This window comes from Microtus pennsylvanicus, chromosome 5 (assembly GCF_037038515.1).
Source record: "Microtus pennsylvanicus isolate mMicPen1 chromosome 5, mMicPen1.hap1, whole genome shotgun sequence".
In the NCBI taxonomy this organism is placed as follows: domain Eukaryota; kingdom Metazoa; phylum Chordata; class Mammalia; order Rodentia; family Cricetidae; genus Microtus; species Microtus pennsylvanicus.
Genome location: NC_134583.1, coordinates 103,345,152 through 103,372,103, shown reverse-complemented (window position 1 = coordinate 103,372,103; position 26,952 = coordinate 103,345,152). Strand labels below are relative to the sequence as shown.

At 44.5% G+C, this 26,952-nt stretch overlaps 1 protein-coding gene across 29 annotated transcripts in view; it reads right to left on the bottom strand.

Moving 5' to 3' along the window:
• The window catches only part of Trpm3 (transient receptor potential cation channel subfamily M member 3), a 787,998-nt gene that overhangs the window by 73,053 nt on the left and 687,993 nt on the right, over positions 1 to 26,952 (bottom strand). For 11 of the 29 annotated variants that reach the window (XM_075973702.1, XM_075973688.1, XM_075973703.1 and 8 more), the window contains 10 exons: positions 24,302 to 24,402; positions 22,869 to 23,003; positions 19,339 to 19,389; positions 13,207 to 13,242; positions 12,914 to 13,054; positions 10,649 to 10,678; positions 9,444 to 9,733; positions 8,608 to 8,836; positions 6,018 to 6,185; positions 1,668 to 1,808 (listed from right to left, as the gene is read on the bottom strand). In XM_075973702.1, coding sequence (XP_075829817.1) covers positions 1,668 to 1,808; positions 6,018 to 6,185; positions 8,608 to 8,836; positions 9,444 to 9,733; positions 10,649 to 10,678; positions 12,914 to 13,054; positions 13,207 to 13,242; positions 19,339 to 19,389; positions 22,869 to 23,003; positions 24,302 to 24,402 — 1,322 coding nt within the window. The remainder of the gene's footprint in view (positions 1 to 1,667; positions 1,809 to 6,017; positions 6,186 to 8,607; positions 8,837 to 9,443; positions 9,734 to 10,648; positions 10,679 to 12,913; positions 13,055 to 13,206; positions 13,243 to 19,338; positions 19,390 to 22,868; positions 23,004 to 24,301; positions 24,403 to 26,952) is intronic. The other 18 variants (XM_075973689.1, XM_075973695.1, XM_075973706.1 and 15 more) reach the window with 3 other exon arrangements.

Genomic DNA, 26,952 nt, shown 5'->3' with positions numbered 1-26,952 from the left:
AACACTAGTTCCTCCACATCGTACTTATGCATCCAGACATTATCGTGCCTTATATCCGTCAACACACTAATCTTCACATATGATGTCGTTTTTTCTCTCTCTTACAGATGGACAGAATGGGAAAGTAACTTTTCTGGGGTCATACAGCACAGAGGGACACAGGTAGACCTATATGTCACCTGCCTCTTTTCAGATCACATGTAGTCACAGCTACACAACTATGCTGCTTTCTACAGGGCAAGCTTGAAAGAACGCTATAAAAAATGTAAACTGAATTTTTGGATGTATATTATTTTGAGGTGGGTATGATTTGGGGATGTCAATACATTTGGGATTTTATTTTACTAAAATGAATATAAATGAGGCATGTGTGTTTTCATATTCTCTCATATTCTATTAAAAATCATCTTTTAAAGTAGCGGCTTTTAACTGGTGGTAGTTTTCATCCCACAAATGCCTGGAGACATTTTAGCTGTCATCCTTAAAGGACATAGTGTGGTTCTGGCATCTGGTAGGCACAGACCAGGGATGCTGCTGCATGGCAAAGAAGGATCCTAGCTAAAATACCACCAGTGCCGAGGCTGTGAAGTCTTGCTTTAAAGCCAGTGTTGAATAATAACACCCCGGACTGCACAGGAAGCCACGTCCATGGTCCTTTGAGCCCCTCTTGTCCTCAGACCTAGATTGCCCTGTTGTTGACTCAAATGACTGCCCTGCAGCTGGCGTGAGAAAGTCTAGAAACACAGAAGCTTTGTCCTTCAGCTGGCGTAGCTCCAGCAGGCTGGGCAGAATCACTTTAAGCTCCAGGGCTCTCAACCTTTTGGTCATGACCCTTTGGGGGTGACCCCTTTCACAGGGGTGACCTAAGACCACCAGAAAGCACAGATTAGTAACAGTAGCAAAAGTACAGTTATGAAGTAGCCATGAAAATAATTCTATGGTTGGGGGGTTCACCACAACATGAAGAACTGTATCAAAGAATCACAGCATTATGGCAGTTGAGAACCACTGGAAAGTGTCACTGAAAAGGAAAAGGGAACCGCAGCAATGTCCCTATCTATGATATTCGATGCCATTTCGGGGAGAGCCCATGACTTTGGAGGCAGGAAGTGCATGTAGGGTGTGATTCCTGGAGAATATTTACCAGGGCTGGAGGTTTTCGTGCTTTGAGCTGCGCGCTGTTTAATTGTGCCCGAGTCAGAAAGTGTGACTGATGTCATTACCAAGTTGGCAGTTGTTACTTATAGATGCTGTCAGTCTCTGGAGGTGCTACATCTGACCCCCCCCCCCCATGTTCCCCTGGAGCCCAGGATGAGCATCTGTAATCGGTTACTCTGTCCTAGTTCTCCTCCGTGCGGCAACACAGGAATGTACTGGAAGAGGACATTTGTTTGCATGTGAAACTAACTCATACATATCGCACATCTGTTTCTTCTCACCCCTGTCAGTTCCTTTACCTTCTGTGGCGAGCAGAAAGGCAATCTATAGAAGCTGTCCCCCAAAGCTCGCAGATCTTGTGAAACTACTGGAAAAACAAGGTCACAGGGCTTCCCTTCCTGCATGCGTGGTACTTACAGTGCTGCTCAGAGAAAGCCACACAGGTACCCGAGACAGGACCGCCCACCCTTGAGGCTAGCCTTTTAGAAAGGGGGAAGGAAAATGCTTACAGTGTAGAACCAGAACTTCACAATGGGTGCATTGTAGAACTCATAGATTTTTCGGCCCACGGGGATTAGCCGGTGCCTGCTTTGGACTTCTTCTTCATCCTTCTTTCTGGATGATTCCCCATTGTTTCGCCCCAGCATCGCCTACAGTAGGAGAGAACAGAGACCATCATGGCTGGGCTCTGTAGGCCGTGTTGCAGAGGAGGAGTGGATGTTCATGATGCCTGAGAGCTCACAGAACCCAAGAAAACAAGCCCCACACCAGAGAGTAGAAAGGCTTGCCTTTCTTATGTGTGAGTTTGCACTATATTTGTATGAGGTGTGTAATTCTTCGAAGAATAGAAAGCTTGGGGCTTATTTCTTGAGCCTTCTTTTCTTCTACAACATGGACTCTCTGAATGAGTAGGCAGTTCTGCGAGGGATAATAAGCACCGTTTGGGAAGGCCAGGCTACAGGAATCTGTCCCAATTTTGTTACTTTCTTCCCATATGTATATGAGACATGCAAGATCTGGATTCAAATTCTGTCTACCCCATGCTAGTGACTTCCCAGTCAAAAGCAGATTGATTGGGCATGTTATAAGCCATCTGAAGAGCTTGGAGTTTAGTTAGATTAGGAATATCTCTACCCATATAAAGCATGGGCATTGGTTCCTCCATTTTAAACCTTGTAAGATTAGAATTACTGCTGTTATCCATTTTGTGCTAACTCTGGGGTACATTGACTTCCTCTTCAACCAGATGGGTTAGGGGAAAGGTTTGAAGCAAGCTTGATCTGCAACGGTCCTCATCTCTAAGCTGCTGGAGAGCTCCAAACACATGCATCTCCTTGCTGTTCATCACAACAGTAGCCGTATGAACAATAATGATCAAATATTGCAAAAACAGCAGAATCTAGGGACAGGAAGACACACCATGTCTGGGTAGCAAGCAACAGGATGTCCCAGAGATGACTAAAGAGCCTAACAGTGAAGTCTCGTAGGCTTTGGATGACATAGACAGGAGGGTGAGCTCTAAGATGAACACTCAGGATCTGTGCACTCTCTGAGACCCACTTTCATTAGCCATAAGTTGGGCTATGGTCCTTGGGGGCCTATGCATTAACACCTGGCACCTAACTGAGTGGTCTGTAAATACTAGGTAGTCTTCAAAGTGAACGCGGACCTTCTTAGGTACTCTCACCTAAAGGTCCCTCACCAGAAAGGTGTGCATGCTGTGAGAATCTATAGCAGGGCAAAGTATTGGCTTTAATTCTTCCACATTGTTATAAGATATAAAGGTTAATTATACAATGCTGGGAAATTGAGGTTTTTTTTCTGCAATTATGTGGTGAGTGGGTGACGTATGCACATATGTGTGCACGTGTGCATGTGTACATGCAGAGGCCAGAGGAGAATAGTACTGGTGGCCCACTCTGTCACTCTCTAGTCCCTTGGTGCAGGGTCTCTCATTGAATCTGAAGTGAGGTGGTGGCCAGCAAGCCCCAGTGAACCTCTTGTCTCTGCTTACCCATCCTGCACTGGGATTACAGGCACATGTGACCACAGCTGGCTTTTTATGTGGGACTGGGGACTTGAACTGCTAAGTCAACCCCCATAGCCTGAAACTTAATAAACATGAGTCTATGATAAGACATACATTATAGCTGCTCAGAATTGAGAAGGATTTGGGATAAGACGCGGTACTTGGCACTTAAGTTTCAAATTAAGAGATCTAATTACAGCAGTGTTTGCAATTTGTAGGGAAGTTGAGGACATAGATAACTTCCACATGACTTAGTTTTCAACCACCTGACACAATACATACAAATATAAGTTTCAAGTATTTCAACGATTTCTTCATAGCCAGCTCATCGAACTGTATGACACGCACAGATGTTAGGATATATTCTCTGGCAAGGCCATTATGCTCTGAGACTTGAGAGCCATCTTCTACAGTGACTTTCTGAAGGATCATACTTCCCAAAGCTCTTAGTAGACAAGGCACCCTTCTTCTTCTATACCCAGACACAGTGAGCATCATGCAGCTTCTGACTGTCCTTCCAGGAGGCTGGCTGTGAGGGAGCCACACCATACTTGATTTGGGACACTTGGCATTCCTTGGAGGCTCTTTACTCTGGTGAATTAAATCCACTAAGCAGGACCATAAGAGAACAGAAAATAATTCCCTCTTGCCCTTGGCAACTGGCTGAGGTTGTTAAATGTATAACAACAGCCAATGGAGTATGGATTCTTGGATTCTAATCTCACATTTGCAACTAACCAGCTGGCTAAATGTGGGCAATTTAATCTCTGAGTCCTTGCTTTCTAATCTGGGAAGTAGAACAATGTGCACCTGATGGGCATGATGTGGTCCCATGGCAAAGGCAGAGAGAGTATGCAGTGCCATTTCAACAACATAAGCAAACATTTGTTAATGCCTAGTTGTTAGTCTAAGTAGCTTATGTGTATGTGTCTAAGTGGTTTATTCTTAAATCACACAACCACCCGCAAGGCAGACAAAACTCTGCTCCCACTGATGATGGAATGAAATTGTGTTTAAGGTTATATAGCAAGTAGGTGAAGGGGCAGGATTGTTGGGGAACATTATTTGAAGTCATGTTACTTTTGTTTGTGCTGCATTTGTTTAACTCTGTGAAGCTGTGGCTCTTTGCCTGTCTAAAACACCTGATTGGTCTAATAAAGAGCTAAACAGTCAATAGCAAGGCAGGAACAAGGATAGGTGGGGATGGCAGGCAGAGAGTAAAAAGAAGGAGAACCAAGGAAGAAAGAGGAACAAGAGAACAAGGAGAGGAAGACATCAGGGGCCAGCCACCTAGCTACACAGCAAGCCTCAGAGAAGGAAATAAAGAAAGATAGATATGCAGAAATAGAAAAAGATAAGAGCCCAGAGGAAAAAGGTAGTTGGGATAATTTAAGAAAAGCTGTCAAGAAACAAGCCAAGCTAAGGCCGGGCATTCATGACTAAGAATCAGCCTCTGTATATGATTTATTTGGGAGCTGGCCCTCCAAAAAAAGCCAAAATAATAAAACATCACACTGCACAGGATTCTGACTCTAAAGCATATACTTTTTTTTTTTTTTGATTTTTCAAGACAGGGTTTCTCCGTAGCTTTTTTGGTTCCTGTCCTGGAACTAGCTCTTGTAGACCAGGCTGGCCTCGAACTCACAGAGATCCGCCTGCCTCTGCCTCCCGAGTGCTGGGATTAAAGGCGTGCACCACCACCGCCGGGCTTTAAAGCATATACTTTTTACCTCTCTGTTGAGACAGCCAGGAAGAACCCAGAATCAACACTAACCATGATTAAAAAACCATTTTATTGAGGCATTCAGAGACCAAAATTATGACATGCTCTACAGGGAAGGCAGTGTGCTGCTATCGCAAGGCAGGACAGGGCAGGTGCCTACCTAGGTTTTTACAAAGATCTTGGAACTGAAACAAAAATTGGCTTTTCATCCAGTCAGCGAAGGGTCATATCTATCAACAGATCCCAGGAAGGGGTTTCTAGAAAGGACTGCCTATGGAGGAAGGTTGTCCCATGGTGGTCCCGATGATGAGACTCATGCAATGTCTTTTTTGTCACCTGAGCCAACCCAATTTTCATCTTCTCCTCTTACAGTTCCTTCTGGGTCATTACTCCTAGAGCCAGTGGCTAGGGTGCTGAGGGAGGCTGAGGTGCTACAGACCTGTCCCTGTGGAGCTGCTGTTTGATGCAGCTCTCCCAAGCTATGAAGCCCTATTTGTCCCTTTAATAGCACAGGCACAGACTATTTTTAGCCTTTGGACACAAGCCAGTGGCAGTCATGTCACTTGGGTGGGGGCTGCGGGAAGTGCTTCCGTGCACAGCTGTCTTGTTCTCGCTGCAGAACAAAGCATCCATGTTCTATAATTGTACCAGGAAGCGCTAATAAAAGCTTTCCACAAAGCTCAAAATTCAATTAGTGATGGGTTTGTGACTTTGACCCTGAAGACAGATACAGTCTTAGCTTCTGACCAGCAGAATGGCCCCAGCTTAGCAAAGCTGGCTGCTCACAGCTCATGGCTTCCCTCTCTCTCTTGCCAGTCACATTGTCATGTTTATCAATGGATGCTTGCCTGGAAAATTGAGGTCGCCTGGCTTTGAATTTCACTGATTTGTTCTGTAGCATCGTTGGCAGAAGGACTTCACATACAGTTGGATCTTATAGCCCTGCTGTTTGTGCACAAAGAGGAAACTTTTATGATACTGTAATCTCAACACTTACATGATTAAACCTGGCAGGAAGCCAGGGAACCCTTATCTCAAGCATTATTGAACCTTAACAATATCAATACGTGAGTGGCTTGGGAGAAAAACAGTGTAGTGTTTTCTTACTGTTAGCTCCATGTCCTCTTCATCTTTCTCCTTTGTGGTCTTCTCTGGCTCCTCTGGCTCCTTCTCTTGGAGGTGAATTTCTTGGGCCTGAGTCATATAGGGCATGTCGTCTTTGTTCTTGAACTCCAAGCTGAGAATTGAAGGAGGAAGTAGAATTCCCAGAATTACCTAAAGTAATAATAATGATAATAATAATAATCACATTTAAAGGATTAAGATTAGGGTGGTTGCTTAGAATCAGAGAACCTGGGATGTGGCGTGTGTGTGTGTGTGTGTGTGTGTGTGCACATGCATGCTCATGCACAGGTGCTGTACTGGCTGAACATGGATGTGGAAATCTGGAGATCTAAACATACAATAAAGAAACACTTATTTTACTCAGATATATCTTATCCTGTTAATTCTAACTTTATGGGGGAAACTGAGGAGAAAGATCTTATTCAAAGCAAAAGCAAAAAAAAAAAATAAGAGATTTTCATTTGGTCATTAGACAGAACTTGGCCTTGTAAAATCAATTCATACACATACTGGCATTTATTTGTGAAGTAGAGTTGATGTGCTTGCTAGCTGATGAGCTCTGTCAAGTAAAGCTTTCTGGGTTGACCTTGAAGGCACATGTAGAAAATCATTTTATCTACTGTAGAACATTCTATTGGCAGTAGCCAATGTCCAAACAGAACCATCCCTTCCCACAGAGAATATTCGTGGAGAATAGTTAGTCTCCTTGCACAAAAGCCCCAGAAAGGCCAACACTGCATTACTCTCATGTGTAAACACGGTGTGTGAATCTCAGTGTCAGGATGCTTTTCATGGCAGAGTGATCTCCTCCACTGTCAGAGAACAGTGTCCTCTCCAGCTTCTCTCAATTCTAAAATGGTTCCAGTGCATAAGGGTCCCGAAGATGAGCCTCCTTGAAGATACTGCACCAAGGGGAGGGACTCAGACAGAATCTGAAAGATCATTGGGTGTGATGCCTCTACAGGGACAGTCTTGTGGTCCTAATAGCCATGGGGACTTAAGACCAGTGAGGAGAAAAGGACCAGAACTGACTCTGAATTATAGGTGTTTTGGGAGGCTCAAAGGGCCTGCTGGCAATCTTTGTGGGGTACAACGCCCTGTCCTCGGAGCTGAGAACCAGCTTGGCTCCCGACCCGAGGCCAGAATTAGCGGTTACTAGCAGGAGGACTCTGGGATGTAATACATGACCTGCTTCATAGAACCATTTTTGTAACTTCAGCTCAAGAGCCCCTAAGAAAGGCGGAGTGAGACAAACAGTTCAGGCCCAGCAAAAACAAGTCAAGGAGGGCAAGATGCAAAATTGTGGTGTAAGTGGGTCCAAAGATATTAGGTGTATCATGAGCGACATGGTCATGATGTCACACTACATACTAGCAAATTTGTTAAGAGAGTAGATGCTAGACAATCCTACCTCATGCAAAAAAAAGGGTAATTGCGAGATGATGAGTGAGCCAATTTGCTTGACTCTGGTAGTTACTTCACTGTGTATGTTAAAGCATTGTATTGGCATCTTCAATACACATAATTAAAAACTGGCATCATAAAAATTAAGCCAAACAAACACTCTTCCATTTTTCTCTCATTCATTTCTCTCTCTCTCTCTTTTTAAAAATTCTTTTACTTTCATGTTTTCCCTGAAAAATCACTAGCAGGATTAGAGGAAGCAAAAATTGGGCTGAGTGTGTCGCGCAAAGGTAAAGAGCTCTCTTGGCCTGTGTGGGGTCCCTGCGATCTTCTCTAAAACTGCCAACGAATAAGGCAAAAGCCCAACTTTATCTTCTCAAGAAAAAAAATCATATACACAGTCTGTTCAGTACCCAAGAGAACTACTACCTCTTGGTTTCCCTTAGTTCATTTCTATAGCTGTCACGATACACCTTTTGAAAATGGGTTTAGGTTGTGTCGACTGGCCTGTGACTCGTTTTTCCTCATTTGAGAACAGATCAGGGACTAGGGATGTATCTCACTGCCATGTGTGAGGTTCTGGGTTTGATTTTGAACCCACCTCTCCTGAGTAATGTCTTGATGTACAAATCTATCTCAACTTTAGTTCAGTTAAAATGTCTCAAGCCCATTCTATCAGAGGCCATGTCTCTATGTTATGACATTATACAAGATAGCCTGAGTGGGACCAGAAGGGTATTTAGCCTCACAGGGCACTGAAGGGTGACTTAGATGAGACTCCTGTGGTAGCATGATTGTGCAAGAGTGTACAATGTCCCCCACGAAACCTGTGTGTACTCTGCATCTTTGGATTTGAAACAAGATTCTGTTTTTGTAGGCCTTAAGATCTGGCCTCAAGACCCCCAACCTAAGACCTTTGAGGGTAGAGTCAGAATAAGCAATCAATGACTACAGCATATGTAGTCTGCCTTCTTAAATGTGACAGACCCCAAGTTCAAACCCTTAACTCTAAACGAAAATCACATCTCTAAGGAGATTATATGAATAGTGATGGGTTAGCATCACCCCCTGACATAAGATAACCCTTAGACCCACCATAGATCTGGCTTAGAAAACTCCAACCAACCCTTGGACGCTATGGCAACAGATCTCTTTTGGGTATGCTGACCTTGAGGCCCGAGTTCTTGCGCATGCGGAGCCGGCCCATCCACATGTCAGTAAGTAACATCTGGCTGCACGTGTGTGCAATGAAGTCACGGTGCTTGGCAGCCACAGCCAGCTGCAGGCATGTGGCATTGCTCCAGTTCTTCAACTCATATGTTAGCAGTTTCATGGCCAGCTGCTCATCCTGCTTATAGGACTGGTCCAAGAGTTCCACAGCCAGCTGGCCAAAGTCCCTGGAAGACAAGGCACAGGAGGGTCTTTTAGGCCAACTTGGAGACTTCCATGAACAAAGATGAGCCCCACTGTTCAATCATAAAAGGTAGCTTGCTGTGAGGAGTAGCTGTTTCATGTCAAATCTGGTGGCTCATAAAACCACCCAGTCAACATCCTTTAAGTGTTCACTAGATACCTTGTCTAGAACTGAAGATGTTAGGGCAAAGCTTGATTCCTGCACTCAAGACCCCCAATTCAGGGCATGTGAAGGTAGAGGCAGAATAATCGGTCAACCATTAGAGTATAGTGTGTCTTCTTAAACATGACAGACCTGTTCTTGCCAACTATATATGATCTCAGCCAAGTGACTTAGATCCTTAATTGGATGAAGTACATGATGCTATGACCTGTTGCTTGGGGCAGTTGAGAGGATGAATGAAATCAGTGTAACCTCTCTGTACCTCTATGCAGCCTTGTGCACAATAAGGGTAAATGACTCATGCCCACTCTCTGTGTGCTCTAGTGCAGGGACTCTGTTACCCCGTAAGTTTTGTGGAACCCACACTTCTGGCATTTGGGGTCTACCCTTCCTTCTCTCCCCACCCTCCTCATGAGTGACTGGCCAACCTGGAGTTGTGGTTCAGCTCCTGGGAAATGTCATCAACCATGTCATTCTCAGAGGCCTCGTGAGCCATGGCTTTGCAGAGCTTGCAGGCCACCAGGGCTTTGGCCATGGCCTCCTCTCCGTGCTGCCAGAAGAACAGGGCCATCTTCTGCCTCTTCATGAGGACAGCCCACACCATCAGCTCATGGAAGGGGAAGGGGAAGTGGTTGATCTCGGGATCATCCAAGTCAATGTCTACCTCCTCTTCACGCTTCTTAGTTGTCTTTCTTCCTCTCCTCAAGGGAATGTCATCCTGCAATTTTAGAGAAACAAAGGCAAGCTGAGTTGAAACATGAATCAGATTAATTTACTACATACTTTATGTATAGCTTCCATTGGCTCAGCTCTAGAATCATACTGAAACGAACCAGACCCATTCTTATCCTAAAGAGACTTGCAAGCTTCTTCGGGCTAATTTAAAAATAAGACTTAATAAATGCATATTCAACGACCAACATGTCCGTTTACGCTTTACTTTAAACAGAACATTTTCTAAGCTGGGGATGGTGGTGAATCCCTAAAAGCCCAGCAACACCTTGGAGTCAGAAACAGGAGGATGGTGAGTTCGAGGTCAGGCTGAGCTACATAATTAGAGTCTGTCTTAACAATTCCAAACATGTTTTCATAGGTCATTTTCTTCCTTCTTTTCTTTTTTTGTTTGTTTACTATTGTCCATTTTTTCTTCCATAGGTGTGGCTGTCTATAACTCATGATGGACAACATTACCATGTTTCTTTTTTCTCCTTATATTTTTTTCTGAAAAAGCAAGGATATTCTATACTTGTGTTTTCACATAACAACAATAAACAATGAACCAAAGATGGGAACAAAACTGCTCCAGTTTCTGCACCCCTATTAGATGCATCTGTGAAATTCTTTGGATTCTGTTGGCATTGGTAAATATTTCTAACTGATTTTGCCTGTGGAGTTTATGCACTTGGTTTTCAAGTTAGTATTTACAATTGGATTTATTTATTTTTGTTTTGCCCCCACTGCTGACATAAATCCATTGTGGAATTTTAAGAGCTACTGTGAACTGCCACCATGGCACTTGGAAAATCGTATTTTAGAATCATGCACTAAGCCTTACTATTAAAATGAACTCATATATCTTTTAAATATGTGAGAAAGAGAATAATCGACACTAATAATTTGAGCAAACACTAACCTCCATTCCCAGCAGTTTCAAGGCTTTGGGCTGTTTAAAAAAATGTTGTGAACAAGTTAGATCTTTTTTTCATTGAGGTAAGAAACGAATTCTACTATATTGCAAATAAGTAATATAAGAACTCTATGGTACCATATAGCGTTAATTCTATGTCACTGAGTAAACACAATAAAAGGAACATGTTTTTGAAAAGATTGAGGAGAGTTAGGGATGTTGTGATTGTGGTTAACCACAGCAAATCAGAAAACTGAAGAGATAAAATTGAAGGTTTAGAATGACTTTTGTGGGTCGAAGTTTCCCTTTCCTATGACCGTCCTACTTCACCGGCTCCTCCAGGATGTACAGCACTTGAATAAATATTATGGTCTGAGTGTTTTCCTCCCCCCCCCATCTGCATCAGATGATGAAATTCTAACTGACAAGGTGGGTATTTGGGGGAGAGTGTTAGATCACGGTGGAAGATGCCTTCTGAAAGAAAGTTATATCGTTATCAGAAAGGCTGATGGGAGTTGGCTGGCTTTTCCCGTGTGAAGACACAGATAGAAGGTGCCACCTAGGAAGCAGAAAGCAGGCCCTCTGCATATACTCAGCCTGTTGGTACCCTGTTCTTGACCTTGGAGCTGTGCGAGATACATTGATGTTGTTTATAAGCCCCTTAGCCTCTGGTTATTTTGTTACAGTAGTCAGAGCAGAGAAGACAGATGAAAAATGAAACCATCAACAGATCAAACCAGATATTTCTCAAACCTCTGTTATGCAGAGAGTTGGGGTATAATTCGAAATGTTTGCTTAGATGTTTCCTTTGGCTGTCTTCCAGTGTTGCGCGGCAGAGCAAGGGTGTGCGGGCCATAGCAGGTGCTGTTGGAGGCAGGAGTTGCTCAGTGGCACGGAGGGCATCCCCACACAGGGAGTGGCTTCCTTGGCCTTGCTGGGTGTTTGTGAAATGGGCACAACTGAGGGGCACCGAAAAGGCCACTCGGGGATTTGTATTTAAGAATGGGAGAACAAAACAACACCCCTGGGCCAGGGGTACCAATTCCATCTCCTAAGTCATCAGGGCAGTGGGTGTCATTTTGGAAGCTACTGAGGACATAAGAATTAGGAGCTGACAGTTCCTGTAATTTGATAGGATTATGTAAGTTAGAATAGCTTGATGCTCTCTCTCTCTCTCTCTCCTTTTCTCTTTTGGCTTCTAAAATTACTACAACTCTACATTTTTTGTCTTTATTCAAACATTTTGTTCCCCCTCTCCTGGTTTTCTAATAGACCCACAAAATATTTTCCTCAGTGGAAAACTTTGTTAAAAAACAAAACAAAACAAACAAACAAAAACCCAGAAAAACAAAAACAAAAACTACATAAAGGGGAAAATCATAAAACCCAAACATTAAGAAAATCATAAACATTTTTTTAAAAGAGAGAAACGGGGAAAAAATCTCATGCCCACTACCAGCAGAGCCAATTGCTCTCCAGGTGTCTTTTGGGGGTCCTAAGGGTTCTCCAGCCCTTCAGAGAGTGAAGTCCAAGCAATATTTATAGTAATACACGCCTTTGAGGGTCCTGGCTTATGAAAACACTAGCGACTCAAAGCTGTGGGGGCCTTAGCTTGACAGGAGGAAAGGCGATGGAGCAACTTGGGGACTGCTCCTAGATCCCAGTGCTAGGCACAAAATGAACCAACCAAACAACAAACCAAACAACCAACGAACACAAACGAGCTTCACTTAAGAACGTCCTCAAGACGTACACACTGAATCACTGGCTAAATCGAGCCATGAAGACATGTTCTAGAAATGCCTTATTGCCATCCTGTGGGACATAGGTGGAAAACTGTCCCTACTTGGACTTCTTTTGCCATAGTAGTTCTGACCCAGTGCCTCCCGAGGAAAGTGCAGGTTTTTGATGGAATTGAACTGTAGACGTGAAAATGCAAGATAGAAAATCCAAAAACGAAGTCCCTCCCCCAATGGAAGATCATTTTTATTTGAAGGAAAGACTAGCAGAGAGACTAGTTATTTAGACTGTAATTTTAGAGAGACGTTTTTTAGAATGACCAAAGTGGGACCGTCACCGCAAGGAAAGCAGCAGATAGAATTTGTTTGTCCACTATTTTATATTTAATAATAAATTTCAATAATTTGGATGGAAAAAGGGGGAGGTGCGCTTTCTGTCTTTTCAATTTGTTTTCCCTTGGAGACAAGAAGACCCGAAATCTCTCCTCCCTAGTCTTCCCCAAAAGAACCTCAGAACATGCTAGAAACTCACCCTTTTGGGGCCAAACAGATTGTGGTAGAGGGTCCGGAAGCGCTTGCGGGTGTAGTTGCAGCGGTAAGCCCCGCCCATCAGGTACTCAATCACTAGGCCAATGTCTATGAGGCTGATTCTGTAGTCCGGGGGCAGGTTTCCCTGTTAGAGACGAAGGGAACAACAGACAAACCCAAAAAGACGGCATGGTTTACTAGGGGTTCATGGGCAAGTGTTCTGTAACTATTTTAGAGTAAAAATTATAATGAAAAAAAGAAACATGAATGTATTATTATGCTGGTTAATTAATTCACCTTAAAATAGATCCAACCGAAACCTGGATACTCTCGCTTGGAAAGAAGACATAAGTTAAATAAGAAGATGCGGTAATCGCCGGCAATAACAGAAAATCAAATTATTTATTCAAGTCTTCAGCTGGGGAGAAAAAAACACCAGTGTAGCAGAAAGAAACACAGGCTAGACAAGGCAAGGGCTATCATTCCCAGCTTCTAGATGCAGGGTCCCCTGATGCTCCTGAGCCTCTCTCTCTGACCCAGGCCTACTTCTTGTAGGCCCTTTTGGTATTCCCCCACTCACAAAAGGAAGACTCCTCTCAGAAGATGAGTGTCGCTAAGTGGTCTAAGTGGGGACCACTTAGAGATCAATTCTACTTAAACACAAGACCTCTGTTAGCTGGTCACATATACTGGCCCTTCCCCATCCCCCATATATAACAGGGATCAGGGAAGGCATTTCATAGTGTCAGAATGGAACTGTAGGAGTGTCCCTTGCGCTTAAAGTGTGTGTGTGTGTGTGTGTGTGTGTGTGTGTGTGTGTGTGTGTAACAGGAGAAGACATTTTAACATTGGAATTAAAACTTTCACAAAATTAGGTGTTTTGTCACCTTTTGTTGCAAAATAGCTTCGTTTGGGGCAATAGCAGTCCACTTACAGATCTCCAGAGTGAGATATGGGACTCTGGCAGTAGGAAATCCATTTAATTGGTTAAAGACGGCTTCAATGTAGTCTGTCATTAAACCTACAGTTTTAAATTTTTCTTGAATTTTTTAAAATTTTTATATCTCCCATGTCTTTTACAACATGTGGAATGTGGTTGGTTCTTGGGATTTTGTTGTTGAAAGTATGTATCAGTGAAACAACAACAACAAAAATTAATGTGTTTGGGATCCAGCCTGGGCTGGGCTTTTTGTGTTCTATTCTCAGTAGCAAAATTAAGTAGCTAGATTCCCTTCATCATCGCTGGTTGGGATAACTGCATCCTGGATACATGTTACGTGCTGAGGATCATGCCCTGATTTGGCGTGGTCTGCACACAGCAATGACGAGGCATCTGTATTGCTTATCCTGGGACGCAACTGTTGGACCGAAGGGCAGCTTGCAGGTATTCATGCCCAGAAAGGCCAGAGACATGAGTCCCCAGGGCAAACAGCGCGGGGCTAGGCTCTGTTAGCTCAATTCTGCGTGACTCTGTATCCTTTTCTATATCTCACTTTGTGTTCTAAAAATCAGAAATCAGGGACTTTCGCTCCTCAGGTCCCGCCTGCTTCTAGAAGCCCGACTGTTAATCAGCATCCATCAACTGCTTTCACTTTCTACTCCCACCCATTGGGCAAAGAGCACTGTGCAGAGTGCTCCGGGGTTGGTGTCCTCTGGAGTTTGGTGTGTGGGGTTGGAGGTGCTCAAGGGAAGTGATGTGGATGGGTCTGTGCTCTCGCTTCCCCTGCTCTGGAGGAGGCTGAAGGGTGAGTGGTACCTTGAATGCCCAACAGGTTGTGACAACAGCCTCCTGAAGGAGTCTTCCTTTGCTTTCCATCTTTGCAAATTGGAATTCAAAAAATTGAGACCAGAGTCATTCTTACGCTGTCTGCTGTTCTTAATCCTGTCCCCACCCTGTGGGGTGTGACTTTGGGAATTGGGCAAAGGCTCAAGAACGAGCCCCCATTTCATGTCTTAACAACACAGAGCAGGCCCTGAGATTCAAGTTACTCCATAGAGAGGATCGGGAGGCAGGTTGACAACTTGAGAATGTTGTCCTCATCTTTGAACCATTACTCGAAGGTAAAGTTTAAGTCATGCCATGCTATAAGGTGTCCTTGAGAGCAGTTCAAACTCAGAATGAACTGTCTTTAGGCGTCAGCTCACGGTATGGCTGCCAGGTTTGAACTGTTTAGGAACATTGCTTTTTTTCCCCCCTTTGAAACACATAGCAAGCCTTGAAAACAAGCTTGTTTCTTCAGGGTGTGGAAAGTCTTAAATTATTGCTGATTGTTAGGTTCAGCAAAGGAGAGTGTGGAAAAGACGAGGGGGACAGACAGGCTTGATGGGGGAAAAATAATCACTGGTTAGGGCTCATTCTGGGGAGCACGCAGGAAGTAAGGAGGTCACCCATGGTTTAGTAGGCTAGCAAAGGAAAAAAAAACAGGCAACCATTTATTTTTTAAAATAAGAGTGTTCCTACAAATTTGCATGAATTTATCGTATGGGCTTCTGAAAGTCTCCTTTTCTTATCCAAAATTTCAAAAACCCTTCCCTTCCCCTTCCTTCCTTCCTTCCTTCCTTCCTTCCTTCCTTCCTTCCTTCCTTCCTTCCTTCCTTCCTTTTTCCCTCTCTTCCTCCCTCCCTCTTCTCTATTCCTCCCCCTCTTTTATAGTCAGCAAAACTGGTCTTAGTTCCCATGTAAATGGACTTTAAATCTTAATTTCACCGTGGCCTCTGTATTCTACTCAAATCCCCCTTTTCTGGCAGGGAAGGAGCACACAGATAATCTGAAGTGTTAGCACAGTTAATTGAAGGAAGAGAAACTACGACTTAAAACATCCGAAGCCACAGACCGAGCAGGCAGCTACTGAAACGGCAGGTTGTATGTTAAAGGAGTGCAGACAGACTTGAGCCGCTAGCTTAAGAGGGAAGCCATGACTATAGCTGATGGATTTATGCATCAAGTCTCTCGACCGAATTGGCTTGGCTTATATCAGTTCAAACTCCTGGTGGAGGGAGAATAGCGATTCTTTATCACACTGCTTGTAGATTGTTCTCTAGATATGAAAGAATTTGAGATCATGAGGCTAGCTTGGAAGCATTTCTCCTCACTCATTTCTGTTGGTTTCAAAGAACAGCGGGACTTGGAGATGACCTGATTGGCTTGTGGTGATCTGATAATTAAAAGATGTATTCTTGGATTTGTAGGCATCGTTTACATTTAATTCAGAGATATCTCACTATCTATTATGTTTAAAGTCCAGAACTATGTTTCTAACTCATGCGCATGTATGTGAATATACATTGTATTATGACTACCAGTTAAAACTTTCTCAGAATAATATATATATATATATATATGCATGCCTATAAGGAAAGAGGTGCTTATTATATTCCTCAATACTTATTACATTCTTTAATTAAAAAAATTAAATGTCCCAAGACATTCTTAGGATTTTAAATCTAGATTTTGGATCCCCCGAGTAAGTACTTGGCCTAAATTAGAAAAAGTCTTATGGGAGAAATTTGCGCCCAGATGTGAAACTTTCCCGTCTTTGAGAAATACCTAACAAGGTGTCTCATTTCCATATCATTTCATCTGTGAACATAAACTGTTGATATGTGGCTCCTTTGCAGAAGAGAAGGCTATTCCTTCCTTTCCTTCAGTGGCCAGAGAGATGAGCCTTTATTTCCTGATTCTTCTTCTTCCGAGAGAAGAAACTAAATACAGATGTTATTTTTGCCCTCCTCTTACTAACAGTCTGCTCTCCAAGTAAAGGGAGAAACTGTTGCTAGGCCAGTCTAGTGCGATTCTGGATGAGCTTCAAAGCCATCTCCTCCAGTCCCTAAGTGAGCGAGTCAAAGAATTCTCCCCCAACTCTCCTCTCGTGCTATTATTCCTGTCGCTGTGAATGGCTGCTCTTAGCTAACGGTCCTTCCTCCCATGTTCTTAGCATCCTTTCCTTATTAATCTATGTCATTTTCAAGGTACATTAACAGCCGAGAAGCTTTAAAAAGGGAAGAGAGTACCTTAAGGATTCGCTGCCTGCCTTCTAACAAGACTCGTTACAAACAACGGCAGGAGACAGCTCAAGGAGCTTTGGCTAATGGCTACTGCTGTAGCGGAGTGGAAATCTTCCGAGAAGAGACGCTAATATGAGAGATCATTTAGCTGAGAGAAGCTAATGTGAGATGGTGATCATTTCTGCTCAAGGAACTATAACTTCAAAAATCTCCTTGAAAGTCAGGCGAGACCTGACTGCCAGGAAGGGGGCAGGGAAAACGCTTGTGTTCCAAGGTTTAGGTTGGCTGATGAACAGGATTCTGGGACCAAAGCCTAGCTAAATCATCAGAAAGCCCCATGTTCTAACTGAACACAGACTGCTCTGAGGTGAGGAGATGGTGTCATATTCATTATTTTAGAACTGCTTAAAATAATTTATTGAACATAAGAATTAAATGCTTAGCAAAGAATATGAGGAGTGAGTGGCACCCTAATCACCTGAGAGTAGTTTCCAGAAAAATTGAAGTCAGGATAAATTAAGGGAAAGCAGAATGTGTGAAGGAAATGGGTTTGCTGGAGGCACAGGAAATGGGTTTTCTGGAGGCACAGATGCCACGGTGGCTTGGAACGGGCTGAGGAAAGCTGGGGTCTCAGTAAAGTCGTGATTTGGGTAAACAAGCACACAGGAAACCTGCTTTCCTTGATGTCAAGAGTTCTGGGTTTTGCCCACAAAGCTGGACAATCCTTCAATATGGCTGTGTGGAGACGGAAGGAAGGTTTGTAGTAGCAAGGAAAAATAAAACCAGTGTTTTCAGGTGGATGTGGGTTTTGTTTTTGTTCTTACATCCTTTACTTGTTCTTAACGAAGGCCCAGTAGATTAAAATAGGCCAATTATAAGCAGCTCCCAGGCCTCCAGCACTTTGAAGACAATAGCAAGAGTTGCTTACAGTTTACTAAGGGTCAGTGTAGTTGAGACTTTCTACGAGATGATGTACTTGTCTTGTACTTTTGATTCTCATTTGAGAGTCAAACCAGTCTAGGACTTTCCCTGAGTCCACGGTGCATGGAGAAGGAACTTAGTTCCTTATCTAAAACCAGGAACATGTTTGGCAAGGTCAGAAAATGACCTGGGGCCAGGGCTCTGGGAGAACTGAGATTTCTCTTCCTAGGACTCCCCCCACTCCATCCCGAAGGACTGCGGTCATCAGTCCTGCCAAGCCTGTGGTACACTTGAAATATCCCTGGTTCTCTTTGGGCAGTTTGGCTTGACTGGCTTCTTTCTGACTCTGTCCCATCGTATGATGGTTTTCTGCTGACTCTCTAATTTTTCTCCTGCACACTGTATAGAAGGTGCTATTATTTCTTAGTAAACTTGCTTGGTGTATGGCACAGTTTATGCAAGACTGCCTGATTCCAACTTTCCTGGCCTCTGTATCTTCTGATCCTATGGTCCTCCCTGTCAGGAACCTGCCACTGAAGAACAACCTGCTGGTCCAGGTCCCTTCTCTCCGTATGTCCTTGGGTTCTGCTGCAGTACTACAGCATGCCTATGAGGTGGGGAAGGTCAACAGTTTCTGTTTTGTTCTTTGGAGTTAAAGGTTCTGAAGCCAAGCTACTACTAAAAGAGACTGTTTGGGGCAAAAGAGCAAGTGCATGCCAAGGTTAAACACAATCTTCCTATGTTCAACTTTAAATCAGAATTTTATGCAACAGGAACGAGGCTATTACAATTCTACTTCAGACAGTTTTTGTGAAGGGTAATGATTTCAGCTGGAGAAAGCCTATGTAATATTGTGTACCCCATCACCAGTAAGCCTTAGTCATTGCTGCTTTTCCTTGATAAAGTATCTGTGATGATGTTAGCATGTTACTAATGATTGAATATAGTCCTCGCCTCCTAACTCTTCAGCCTTCTCCATAAACTGTGAACAACTCACTTGCACCGATCAGCTTAAAACAATCAAACAGATGAACATAAAGTTTAGTTTGGAAAACTGAAGTGTTAGGAGGATGGACTGCATAGACGAGCCCCCTTGTCTCTACCTCATTATGTGAGGTAGATAGGATGCTATGAGGAGCTGGCAGGAAGGCACCTCATGTGGTAAGTTACCATGGAAACTTACTCCCCCAAACAGTGTCGGGCATTTGGCAAGCTATAGGTAATGACATAAATCCACGTTGGCATGGGGGGAAAGCCTAGAGTCTGCTATAGAAAAGCGTTACATTCAGTGAAAGCATCTAAAACCATGGCAACCGAAGGAAGGACCACAGCGGCATTGTCAGCAGAGGTGCCCAAGCTACAGAGCAGATGCACATACACCATTCTGCGATGGTGGGGGCTGGCAGGGACATGGAGACTGGGCAGCTCATGCATTACAGGTACAGTCTATCACAGGAAGCACTCAGGACAGGGCCTCTGACCTGTGGTCTAGAGGATTCTTACCTTTTTGACATCCCTGACCAAGTGGTACAATGTGTTTGAGGGCCCATGTCTCTGAAAATGATAAAGAACAATCAAACAGTTTTGCTAATCAGGGGCTCTGGGTGACGAGGCAGGAGGGAGCAGGGAGCTGGAAGGAAAGGTTCTGGCTGGTGGAGGGCAGCTCGTGGTGCAAGGCCTTGTTCTAGTTGCTCAGTTGTGTCTGTTACTTTGAAACCAAGGCTGGCTGGATTTCGGATCACACGTTCTCCAGGAAAGTGTATTTGAAGTTGTAGGCTCAAACTTTGTCAGGGCGATTGCCAACTAATAGATACCTGGGCCAAATGGTGTGGAAAGAGCCAGTTTCCCGGCAGGACAAAGCAGAGGGTTTGACACATTGCCATAGAAACACTTTCATTTGATTTAATGTAGTTTTCCAAGCTGTCATTAAAAACTTGTCTCAAAAAAAGCATTGGCCAGCTTTCTCTGCAAAAGGCCAGAAAGTCGGTAGTGAATCCTTGTAGACTATACAGCCTTTCTCAAATCTCTTCAGCTGTTGTTACTGTATGAAAGCAGCTACAGCCTGTACGTACACAAGTGATCTTGGCTAGGTTTCAACAAAACTTTACTCATGGTCACAGAAAATCAAATTCCATAGAATTCTTTTAGCAGAAAGCTTTTTACTGTGTAATATCAGCTGTCGTCAAAATCACAGCCCTCCCTCCACAGCCTTATGAGTTCTGGGATTACACACAGCTGCTGCTCTATCTGGATGGATTTCATAAATTTTAACATGTCATAGAGTATTGCGACTTTCTTTGGTTGTTTCAACCATGAAATATAAAAGAAAGTCATCCTTAGTTCCCAGGCTGGACAGAAATAGTGGAAGGGCTTCATATTCTGGCATCTGACTTACGGGAAGGTCATAAGCAAGCTGGGGAAAAAGAGGTCAGTAAAGGGTATGGATGTATCGAGGCTTAGAATAAAGTAGACGAAGCTGGGAGGTGTTGGCTCACACCTGTAATCCCAGCACTTGAGAGGCAGAACCAGGTGGATCTCTGTGAGTTCAAGGCCAGCCTGGTCTACAAGAGCTAGTTCCGGGATAGGCTTCAAAGTTACAGAGAAACCCTGTCTCGGAAAAAAAAAAAGTAGATGATTTGTTATTCTGTGGTCTTTCAGGAGTAGGGATGCTGAATAAAGTACAGAATCCCAGTGAAATTTGATTTTCAGAAGAGCAATGATGCCCCATGCGGTACTGGGAATAATAGTCCGTCCTCCGTGCTCATGTATTTGCTGAGGCCATCACTGGATTGAAAACATTTGGGCGAAATTATGTGTGTATTGAATATGTACAAATAGTTTTCTTATCTTTCCTTAGAACAGTGGTTCTCAACTTTCCTAATGCTCTGACCTTTTAATATAGCTCTTAATGTTGTGGTGAACCCAAGCCATACAATTATTTTGTTGCTACTTCATAGCTGTAATTTTGCTACTGTTATGAGTCGTAATGTAAATATCTGATATGCAACCCCTATAGGGGTCACCACCTGCAGGTTGAGAAACACTGCCTTAGAAGATACAGGCTAATAACTGTTTAGATGGCGTTCATCTCGTAGTGGGTATTGTACAGGAGAGCGCAATGTTCCTGGTTTAGTTGCTTCATTATTTAGCTTCCAGAAAGAGGTTATTTTTTAAAAAATTGGATGATGTGTGTGGGTTCTATGCAAATCTGATGTCATTTAGATGAGGAATGTGAGCATTTGAAGGTGTTGTTTTCTTCTGTGGTAACTCCTAGGACGACTCCTATGCCATATGAAGGATGACTCTACTTATGCTAACACTCATTGCTTTTCTGAAAACCAAATTCTGCTGGCATGCTGCAGCTATTGGCTAAATCTGACAACATGATCACAGAGCCTGAAACACTGGGAATGCTCTGAGCTTGAGGCTCCTGCCCCAGCCTGGGTGTGCATAGAGGGATGGCAGAGCTTCCCGGGACGCAGCTTTCTCCTCTTTACAATGAGGAGAGTACACTGCTTCTTCTGATTGGGCTACTTGAGATTAAACGATGCAATGCCTCCTTATAAAGTTCAAAAACGGTGCTCAGCTTTCAGTAAGTAATAGATAGCATTAGTACCATTGTTGCTATTCGCTGTCCCATAATTTTTCTCAACACGGTACTGCGGCTGACCACTGTCGGTTGACTGGAGTAATGAAACCTGTTGATCTAAGGTTCGGGACCAGGGGTTTTCACATTCTTTTTGGCTTTAAACCTTTCCACCCCAATGCTGTCTAACTGATGAGTCCTGATGCCCAGGCATATTTACTTCTCATTGGACGTCTCAGTGATTTGAGGCCAGACAAGCCCACAGGGAAAGCAGAAGCCTAGGTGCCCTCTGTCAGACGGCTTCCCTCCTCTAGCGGACTGAGATGAAACACACTGTCTCCTGCCTCTTGGTGAGGAACTGTCTAAAACGCATTGCATGCATGGTACCAGGACAGATATTGTGGCCAGTGCATGGAAAGGAAGCGTCTGAGAAGAGGCTTGGGGTTAGTTACTGGATTCTCTCTATTGTTTCTCAGAGACTTAGGACCTTCGATAAAGCATTCCTTAGACCCTGTCTATACTTTACACTTTCGGGGCTGCAAAATTCATGTTGAGCTTCATGTCAGTGCAGCAATGTGAAGAAGTGGGACTCTAGGTGATTGGGTCACAAAAGTACCTACTTTGTAAGTGGAATTGAGGTCTGGGCGGAAATGGTTCCCACTCTCATACTTCCAACCTTTCTGCCCTAAGAGGACTGACTGTGTCTGTCTCTTGTAGTGGATACATTCTGGAAAGGGAGAACGGCTCTCACTACGTGATGAACCTACTGGCCCCTTGGTCTTAACTTCCAGCCTCCAGCACTGTGAGAAAGAAATTTATGTTCTTCATAAATTACCCAGCCTCAGGTATTCTGTTGTAGCAGCACAAACAGACTAAGGACTGCCTCAGTTTTCTCATCTGTGAAATGGCAAAAACCAGCACCAGTTCTTTAAACTTGGGTGGCTCTTTTGGTGAATGCCGCTGCAAAGAACCACAACCATCATAAGACATTTTTGGACTCCAAGGTATTTTATACTATGGTGAGAAAAATGGACTTCATCACTCTGAGGATGACATAATGATACAGAATACTTAATCAGCCTGCTTTGGTGCGCAACCAACCCTCTTCTGCAATATTTGTCTCAAACACCCCTGAGGCTTACAGAATACGTGAGCTCTGATGGACAGAGACTTGCTGGTGGTTTTGTGTTAGAATCTGAGAACAGTGACCTCGGATGATCACGTCCCCTTTTGCCTAAGATGCTGACAACTGAGCAGCTAGAACAAGGCGAGTCGTGGTGACTTGGCGTCTGTAGGTTGTCCAGGTGCCAGGGAGGGCATGGGAGGAGCGATCCATGCATTACAGGAGAGACAGGAAAAGAATCACAGACATGGGGGCTGGGGCAAGGCAGGAGAAGGTAGACAAAGAGAAGAACGGAAGCTGGAAGGCATCTTGGCTTGGCCCTACCGTGTTGTACAGTTCCTCTAGTCTGGAGATGGTGAGGAAACGGTGCATGCTTACTCCGTTCTCGATGAGTAATTTTACAAAATCCACTCTGTCCAGAACCAGGGCGTCCAGCATGGCTTGCTCTAGGGACCCTACCTGTAATTGAAGACCTTCAGTTAGTCTGCCCAGAGCAGAGAAGAGCACTTTCTCCGTGCTAACCCTGAGGGCTTGAAACCCATTGTGGCCTGTGAAAATCTCCAGATATACCAGAGAGAACCGGTCCCGCCCCCGGCTCTCACCCCCCCCCCCCGCCCCTACCCCCCCCCCCGCCTCTACCCCCCCCCCCGCCACTCACTCCCCCCCCCCCCCCCGCCCGCGCCACTCTTGGATTTACAGATCTAGAAGCTACTTTCTCCCCTAAATCTCTTACTCTGGAGCTTCAGGACCGCAGGTTTTCCTCCTGACAGATTCTCTGGCTTCTGTAATGCCTATGCAGGCAATGCTAGACCCTCCTCCCCTCCCTTCATTTCTTCTTCCGTAGGCTATGAATGAGGGCCCTGGCTGACTTAAGGATAGGAATCCAGGTAAACAGAGCCTAGGGTCCAATAGGCATGGAATCTCTGGGTAGAAATGGACACTCCAGAGACAAACCGGGGCCTCTTAACTAAAACAATGTATTTTCTAGATGGAGCACTGACTGGGATTTGTATTCGTTTTGCAGTTTTCATTTATTTATTTATTTTTTGTCAACGTCCAGATTCCTTGACAAATATGCCCCCGACTATCAGTCCCTGAACACCGTGAAGACAGGTGCTCAGCTATGGCCAGAGCTTCTGGGGGTGGAAGGTTTGGGAAGCCCTACTTCCACGCGGCTGCTGGGCTGGCACCCGTGGGTGGGTGCGTACATCCCATTTCCCAAATTCTTACTTTTGGCAGCCAAGCAGCAGAAAAAGAAAGCTACGGACAGTTATATAAAGCTTTGGTTCACTTGTGCCGGGTATAGGGCAGACCTGTGTTCAGCCACCAGGACCAGATGGTACCTATACACAGAGGCCTGGCCCAGAAGCAAACCAGCATGAGTGCCGACATTTGGCGGCAGCAGCTTCCTCCTTCTGCTCTCCTGAAAGATAACCAGTAACAAACGAATCCTCTCCTGCCTTTATGTTAACGCTGTCTTATCTGTATCTTTAAAGATAGAATAAAAATAGGATTTGCATCTGAAAATTGCTGAGAAGAGCCTGGGAAAGGTTGGTGGTGCGCCTACTTATATCTTCCACTAGGTGGCAGCATGTCCCCAAACATGAGAAGGGCGCCCAAGCCCCGTGTAGCTCTAAGCAAAGGGTGATCGCTCCTCCCTTCCACATCCGCCCCAATTTTCTGAGCCTCTTTCAGAGGTTCCTTAAATACCATTGCCAAGCACGTGGGCTTTTCAGGGGTAACGATGTATACTCTACCGGCCACTGTTGCCCGTAAATAAAGATCTGACTGCGAGCGATGTCAACTCTGTTCCAGGCTAAAGCCAAGCTCAGTTGGTCTGGGGCAGATGCATTGGCTCCTGTGCAAAGTGGGAGAAAAAAAAGGAGGGAGAGAGAAACAGTGGTTAGTCATGCCAAGAAGAGTCTCTCAGCCACTCCTCCATGGATCCCTCTTCCCCAAGGGCAAGCTAAGGAGCTGTGTGACTCCATAGATATTTTGGGGGAGAATCCTTCTTTGTCAGGGGGCTTTCCTGTGTACTGTAGAAAAATTTCATTATTTCATTCATTCATTTATTCACCATCTGTCTGTCTGTCTACTTAAGACAGGGTCTCAATATGTAGATCAGCCTGGCCTTAAGCTCATGGATATTCCCAGCTTGGCTTCCTGAGTGCTGGGATAATAGGTGTGTGCCTGGCCCTCGTTACATTTCAGTCCCCAACAGTCAAGTGTGGCTAGAAGCAGAGATGACATTTGTGTCTCTACCGAAGACTCTGCTGTGACAGGCAGTCTGGATGAAGCATGCAGTCCACACACACACCCCAGCAACTGTCTTTGTATCTGAGCACAGGTGCAGCCTAGAAGGCAGTAGGAATATCTTGCATCCTCTGTCATCCATCTTGTGGCTGGGACATCTATAAGTTACTCTTCTGTCATATTTGAAATGGGAGAAATAAAAATTATCCTATTTTATTCAAAGGAGATGCTGCGAGGCTGAAATGTGACCCTAAGAGTGAATTCACATGCCAACGGTTTCCCCCCCCCCCTACACCTTATTGACATCCTTGTGTGGAGGAAGAGGCCTCACTGCATATTGGTTCATTTTTATTCTACTGAGTTTATTATTAGCAGGGGAAGCAGTCTCCTCTGAGTCAGAGAATTTGAAAATTGGACATATGCTTTGCAAACTTTTCGGGCTTTCTCCATGTTGTGATAAGGAATGTCCCAAGGAATACTGGACATTGGCTCTTGCTCTCTGTGTTGGACCTGTGATGATGCTCAAGTTTAGTTATGCCAGAGTGACGTCAGGGGAAGGTCACCCAGCTCCTAACACGGAATAACAGAAGCATCCATGATGGTGCAGTGAGATTCTAGTTAGAGCCAGTCACTGGGAATTCTGCCCAGCTGGCAAGGTTAGCATCAACAGAAGGTTCCACTTCCTGCCCACCATACTATGAACAGACTCTCACCTGTTGCCACTTGTCAGAATTACCAGGAGATCTTTACATTATCACTATGCCAGTACCCATACCAATTTAGAGACATTGCTTGAAAAAAGTGTCTTAAGCCCTCAGGTGTTTTGAATGTGCAGCAGTGGCAGAGACCTGCTGGCCCGCATGCCTCTTTTTATGTCTACCCCATGCCTTTTTCTTCTGGACTCTGCAGTATTGATGCTAAGACTTAGGCAAACAGGACTGGGGAGATGTGAAGTGCTTGCTAAGTAAGTACGGGGACCTGATCTCCTTGCCCAGAAGAAACATAAAAGCTAGGCATGGTAGCTTGTGCCTGTAATCCAGTCCTGGAGTAGTGGGGTGACAGAGACAGGAGGATCCCTGCGGCTTGCTGGCAGCCAGTCTAGCCAAACTGATGCTCCAGGTTTAGTGAGCCACTGTCTCAAATAGGAACTAAGGAAGATAGAACTAGAGAAAGATAATGGAGAAGACTAGAAGAAGATGATGGGGAGGACTAGAGGAAGATGATGGGGAGGACTAGAAGAAGATGATGATGGAGAAGACTAGAAGAAGATGATGGGGAGGACTAGAGGAAGATGATGATGGAGAAGACTAGAAGAAGATGATGGAGAGGACTAGAGGAAGATGATGGGGATGACTAGAAGAAGATGATGGGGAGGACTAGAGGAAGAGGATGGGGAGGACTAGAGGAAGATGATGATGGAGAGGACTAGAGGATGATGATGGAGAGGACTAGAGGAAGAGGATGGGGAGGACTAGAGGAAGAGGATGGGGAGGACTAGAGGAAGAGGATGGGGAGGACTAGAGGAAGATGATGATGGAGAGGACTAGAGGAAGATGATGGAGAGGACTAGAGGATGATGATGGGGAGGACTAGAGGAAGATGATGATGGAGAGGACTAGAGGAAGATTATGGGGAGGACTAGAGGAAGATGATGGAGAGGACTAGAGGAAGATGATGATGGGGAGGACTAGAGGAAGAGGATGGAGAGGACTAGAGGAAGAGGATGGGGAGGACTAGAGGAAGAGGATGGGGAGGACTCGAGGAAGATGGTGGAGAGGACTAGAGGATGATGATGGAGAGGACTCGAGGGAGATAGCTAGTGTTGACCTCAGGCTTGCATATGAACACACATACACGTGTGTGTACAGCACACACATGAGGGAGGGAGGGAGAGAGAAAGAGAGACTCTTATTTGTTTTTTTAAAAAAGAAAAAAAAACTATCTTTAAAAAAATTTATATACCAATCCTAGTTCCCACTCCCTCCCCTCCTCCCATTTCCTCCACCTTTTCCCCCACCCCAACCCCCATCCACTCTCCACAGAGAGCAAGGCACATTGCCTCAAGGAAGGACCAAGGCCCTCCCCACTTGATCCAGGTTGAGCAAGGTATCCATCCAAAGAGAATGGGTTTCAAAATGCCAGTACAAGCAGCAGG